Source organism: Ochotona princeps, chromosome 28, assembly GCF_030435755.1.
Source record: "Ochotona princeps isolate mOchPri1 chromosome 28, mOchPri1.hap1, whole genome shotgun sequence".
In the NCBI taxonomy this organism is placed as follows: domain Eukaryota; kingdom Metazoa; phylum Chordata; class Mammalia; order Lagomorpha; family Ochotonidae; genus Ochotona; species Ochotona princeps.
In genome coordinates, this window is record NC_080859.1 from 1,844,131 (window position 1) to 1,850,130 (window position 6,000).

General features: G+C 54.4%; 1 protein-coding gene across 1 annotated transcript in view; it reads left to right on the forward strand.

Annotated features, from left to right (window-relative positions):
• The window catches only part of JMY (junction mediating and regulatory protein, p53 cofactor), a 41,268-nt gene extending 35,532 nt beyond the window's left edge, over positions 1-5,736 (forward strand). The window contains exons 8-11 of the mRNA XM_058656284.1: positions 207-302; positions 1,689-2,253; positions 2,553-2,863; positions 5,594-5,736. Coding sequence (XP_058512267.1) covers positions 207-302; positions 1,689-2,253; positions 2,553-2,860 — 969 coding nt within the window. The 3' untranslated portion in view covers positions 2,861-2,863; positions 5,594-5,736. The remainder of the gene's footprint in view (positions 1-206; positions 303-1,688; positions 2,254-2,552; positions 2,864-5,593) is intronic.
• Positions 5,737-6,000: the final 264 nt, after the last annotated feature.

The window sequence follows — 6,000 nt, forward strand, 5'->3', positions numbered from 1 at the left end:
CGTGCTGAACCGTAAGGGAGGAGCTGCTGATCCCGGGATGTTGTGATGGGACTTGGTCACACTGCTTCAAGTGGGGTGGAGCACAGGTGTGTGCTGATGTGTCAGCTGAACACAGTGCTTTCTGTTCAAAATGTACCACCTGTGAGGGAGCTCAGAGCATGAACAAATGGGGCATATCTTAATGGGATTCTTGCTGATTTTCACAGAAGAGGGAGAAATTACATGATGAAGAAGAAAGGAAAAGTGCCTGGGTGAGCCAGGAGAGGCAGAAAACACTGGACAGACTCCGCACTTTCAAACAGGTAATGGTGGTGGCCTTGGCACCTCGCAGGAGTCTGTTGTCGGAAAATCCTTTTCCCCTCACTTTATTTCCAGTGTATCAGGGAGCAGACATTTCCTCTCAGTTCAGATACCTCTGTCCCCTGGGAGGACGTGGTCCCCTGACTGGCTGCGGCTTCCTGTTGCTGCGCAGCTGGGGAGGTGGCAGCCCTAGCTCAGGGCTTTTGTTGCCACCTGTGGGGGTCCTGCCTTCAGTCCAGGCCCAGCCCCACAGTGGTCGGCATTTGAGAGCGAACCAGTCTGTGGGAGTTCATAGGCACTGCTGTCTCTTGTTGCCGCTTGAGTAATTAAGGAAATAAAGTTTTGATTGGTAAAATATATTAATGGTGGAAATCCCTCCCTGCTTCGAGTCTACTCCTGTGGCCCTGGGACACACTTCGAGTGGCTCAAGGGAACCTGGGTTCCTCCTGCATTTCCTAAAAACACCTAACATAACAGCACACACACCAGCCTGTGTGGGCTCCTCCTCTGTCAGTAGGGTGTGTCTGGGTGGGGCAGCAGTGCCACTTGTCCCTTGACCAAGCGTCATGACATCTCCGCGTGGATCTGCAGCTCCCATCGTGGTAAGTTTCCGAAGACAGGAAATAGGGATGGCCGCATGTCAGTACTTGGAAGATCCCCTGTCCCCTTCATTGTATTGTGACATACACAGGTTATCGGGGATTACCCACACCTCAGGCGACCACTAAAACAGCTTTTATTTTATTTTTTCAGTTGTAACCTTTAGTAATTAAGTTGGAAACTAATAGTTCCTTGGCATTCTGTACTACCAAAAACAGGTATTTAACATGTTTAGAGAAAATGTTTCATTGAAAGCAAGATCATAGAGAGAGGGAGATCTTCCATTCCCTGGTGCACACCGCAGATTGTTAGAAAGGCCAGGCTGGGCCGGGCTCCAGCCAGGGTCCTGGGACTCCACCTGCATTCCCCACGGGGCAGTCCCTACTGCCCCCATCCTCGGGGATGGGTGCCTGTATGGGATGCAGGCAAGACCTTAATTAAGCTGCTGCTCCACAACGTTGGCTCTTGGTGGCCTGTGTTTTATCTGCTATTTATTTTCCCATTTACTAGGATTTTATCCATTAAATTCATATGGTTATTTCAAATGGTAACTATGATAATAATACAATAGGATTTGATAAGCAGAATAATAGGGGTTGGCGGCCCTTACTTGGAAGAGGTGAGGCCTTTGGATTCTGGTTTTCTGTTTCATGTTTGCCAAGAGGCTTTTCTCTGAAAATCAATGAAGAGCCAAAATAGCATCTTTGCATTTGTCCGAGAAAGTCAACAGGAGTTTGTTCATAGAAAATTCTTTGGAGAGTGAGCCAGCTGCAATGATTCTGTTTTAGAAGTACCCGGGACAAGTCATCCTGAAGTCCACCCGGCTGAGGCTGGCACATGCCCGCAGGAGAGGCGCCCCCGGGGCCGCTGCGCCCAGTTCGCAAGTGGAGGAGAGAACTGTGGGACAGGGGCAGGACACTCAGCCCCTCAGCCTCACCAGCCTCCCGGACACACCCACAACACAACTTGAAGCCACCTCCTTACCTCTGGACCCAGTGACCACCGAGCCGCTCCCGGCCTCTCTTCCTTCTACCCTCTCCATCCCTCTCCTTCCTGGCCCTGACCTTCAGCCACATCCACCTGCCCTGGAGCCTCTCCCACCCACTCTTCCTCCCATGCCACCCCCGCCACCTCCTCCACCACCCCCGCCACCTCCTCCACCACTGCCCATCATTAATGACCATTATAGCACCCCTGTGACCTCAGAGAAAGGCCCACACAGAGAGCAGCAGCGGGGGGAGCACGTTCCTACGCCCACCAGTGTGCCCTCTGTGCAGCTGCTGGACAGCAGCCAGCTGGTCAGCGCCCGCAGGAAGCTCCGCAAGACTGCCGAGGGCTTGCCCCGCCGCAGAGGTGAGCTGGGGCTGCAGAGGGCCATGCACTGGACCTGCATGGGTATGGGGGAGAGTGGTTTTAAGCCTGGGGCTGGCCGCATGGTTGCAATGGAGTGGGAACCCTGGAAGCAGGGACACTTAGCAGCCAATTACTGCCTGTGCCTTGGAGCCATGATGTCCTGCAGGTGACAGCCAGGGGCTGTTGCCTTCCTGGAGCTTGGAGCCTGAGTGGGAGGCTTTGCCCGGTGCCTGGTCCGTTCAGCATCCTCCCCGGAATGGCACAGGTCCCAGCCCTAACTGTCACTGTTGTTTCCCAAGTGAGTTCGCCCATGGACGAGGTGCTGGCCTCTCTGAAGCGTGGCAGCTTCCACTTGCGGAAGGTGGAACCGCGTACTCTGCCGCCCTTCCCCAACGAGGACGACAGCAACAACATCCTGGCACAGATCCGGCGTGGGGTGAAGCTGAAGAAGGTGCAGAAGGAGGTGCTGCGGGAGTCCTTCACGCTGCTGCCTGACACGGACCCCCTGACACGGAGCATCCACGAGGCCCTGAGGAGGATTAAGGAGGCGTCCCCTGAATCAGAGGACGAGGAGGAGGCCCTGCCCGGCACGGACTGGGAGAACTGACAGGTGCGCCGGGGGCTTCCCTTGGCCCGGGCTGGCGGGGGGCACATTGCTCATCGCACAGTGCATGCTAGCTCAGGCGGGATTCCAGCTCACCTTTGTCTTTTGCTGTCTTTTTTATTTGAAAAGCAGAGTTAGAGAGGAGGGAGGAGAGACTTGGCTGGCTTTCATAGTTCAGGCTGCGCCAGTCCAAAACCAGGAGAATCTTGTGGGTCACCTAAGTGAGTGGCAGCGGCCATCTTCTGTGGTTTTCCGAGGCCATTAGCAGGGAGCAGGATCAGAAGTGCAACCATGTGATGTCAGCATCACCTGCCATGCCACAGTGCTATTTCCTCATGGAGTCTATACAAACCCAAGCTACAGGAAGTGCTCTTTGTTACTGTTCATAAAGGGTGCACAACCTTCCTGCCTGTGCACACAGAGGTGCATGGAAACTCATGGGTCTCCTTACATCTGGGATCTGCCCAGGGCTGGCCGTCACTGTTACTGCTGTGCAGGGGCCTGAAACTTGTAGGTCGCACAGGTGTACAGGGACAGAACCAGGGTCATGCAGCAGGTGGTCCACTGGGAATGTGATGTTTGCACCTGCACAGCTGTCCCCAGCAGTTGGTCGAGACCTGGGTGGTACAGGGAGTGGTGCTCCAGCTGGCCCAGGCATTCGTTCTCGGGCTCCATGCTGACCGTGCACATCTGTGGTGGAAGGCTGAATTCACCGAGTCCACTCTGCTGGCCACAGCAGGGAGAGACCGTCCTGCTTCTGTCACAGCCTTTGTAGGAGAGGTTCCCCTGTCGTTTGGGGCTGGGGTCCTTCAGGAGGACACTTCTCTGTCTCCTGTTCACACTTTGCCCACTCAGGAGCACTCTGTCCTGCCTGATTCAGGTGTGCTGGCGGCTGAACTGGCAGGCAGAGTCTCACACAAGTCGCCATCCGTTGTGTTGTCTCCTGCCAAGCTGCTAAGCAGCAGCCTGGGAGCAGGGCCATGCGACTGGGCTCCTGATGGCTGCCCAGTGTCCGGTTGGGGAAGGACACACAGGCCTGGAAGGGCTGGTCAGTGCTGAGGGACACTTGTAGGAGGATGTGCGATCCCAGACATCTGCCAGGTCCTTTAAGAGAACCTGACTAGGCCCTGCAGGGGAAGCAGGAAGAGCGAACAAGTCACTGTCCCCACACCAAGGAGACAGGCTGGGCTGTCGAGGAGCCGTAGGCCTTCCTGCTGACCGTGGCTCCCCTTGCGCCTGGCCTCTCCAGTAGAGTCATGTGCTCATGAGGCTTCCCCTAGATGGGAAGGTTTGGCTCCACAGCTCTTCCCGAGGGGTTCTTACCTCCAGGGCCATCTGCTCTCCTGTAGAACCTGCTGCTTGGCCATTCTTGCTGCTGAAAAAATGGCTAGCACTTTGGCATAGCATGCCAACCTGCCACTTCCAAAGCCAGCATCCCACTTCAGCACTAGCGCAAGTCCCGGCTGCTCCTCCTCCTCCTAGTCCTGCTCTGCTCAGCAGCTAAGAAAGCAGCAGAACGGGAGAGCTAGGTGGGTTTCAGGCTGGTTCAGAACAGGCTGCTTTGGCCACTTGGGGAGTGACTCTGACAAGAAGACATCAAAACACGGATGAGACATAACATGGATCACATATAGAATTGTACGAAAGTGGAAAGGGCCATGTGAAATTGAATCTATCCATTTTTTAAGGAAAAGATTTGAAGAGTAGTTTACAGAGAGACAGACCGAAAGGCCTTCCATCTGCTGGCTCACTGCTTAGGTGGCCGCAATGGCCTGGACTCACCAGGCCCCCGTGTGGATGCAGGAGCCGTCCTCCACTGCTTCCCCACGCCACATGTGCAGGGAGCTGGATCGTAAGTGGAGCATCCGGGACTTGAACTGGTGCCTGTATGTGATGCCAGCGATATCTTACCTGAGATTCTACTACCAAGTATAATCAGAATAATAACTGCTGATGTAGTGTTCTTTTTTAGAAGGGAAGTACTTTGTTTTACACTTGGTCTGTGGTTCATCTCAATTCATGGTTTACTAGTTAGTGTCCTATTAAACAATACAACTCGATTTAATAAAGAACTTTTTTATACTGTAATTTATTTAAGTGAAACGAAGTTTGAGCTTTCCCAGTTGCATTAGCTGCACGTCAGCTTTCATCCCGTAAGTAGGTCTTTGGGTACATACACTGTTGCAACATAGGGCAAGCTCTGTCCCTACCTGTCCATGGAACAGATTCTCATGTAGGTGAGGGGCAGAACTCATGAGTTCGCAGCCACACCAGACAGTAGGGTCTTTTTCCAGGCCTTCCATGCGGAGCTGTCATAGTCAGGAGCCACCGTGAGGGAGTCAGACCCACGTAATACAGACCCAGTACAGTGTGGCTGCGAGCCGTCGTCACGCTACTGGCAGCTTGTAATCAAGCAGGAAACGGTGGCCAGTTTCCACCTGATTGTGTTCTCACTTTGCCTGCTCTGTAACAGTCTCTGCGAGGAGCACCCCCTGTGTGCTGTGCAGGGAGCACTGCCTGAGGTCAGACATCACCTCGGGTCCCGGGGACGGAGGGGCGGTCAGCGCTGGCAGAACCGTCTGCCTTGCCGAGGCCATGCTGTAATATCTTGTTCCATTTTGTTTGTAAACAGGCGACTTAACCAATGTTCCATTTTGTTTGTAAACAGGCGACTTAACCACAAAAGGAAAATACCTCTAGGTGAACATGGGCTCTGATTTCTTTTGGAAAACACAGGTTGCAACTCCATTCCTCGGCTGGATTACCTTAGATCCAAAGAGTGTTGACTTGCCTTGGAAACGAGGACCCCTGCCTGGCCGTCTTGTGTCCCACCCTCCCAGCCAACGGTCCCAGCCTGAGGTGGGTGTGCAGTGTTCCCACATGGCGGAGCAAGCTTCCTGCAGGCTCCTGCTGTCCATGCATCTTCTGCTCCCATCCCCAGACACCATGGATGCTGGCGCTCACTGGTAGCCCAGGGGGATGACTGTAGGGACCACTGCAGCAGCCTTGTCTCTGCGCTCTGGCCACAGAGCTGCGGCCCACGCATAGGCAGCCCGTCGGCCTGTGCAGGGCACATGCGAACATTCCTGCAGAGGGGGCTGTGGGCTGCCAGGGACACGGAACCCCCAGTGTGTGCTTCACAG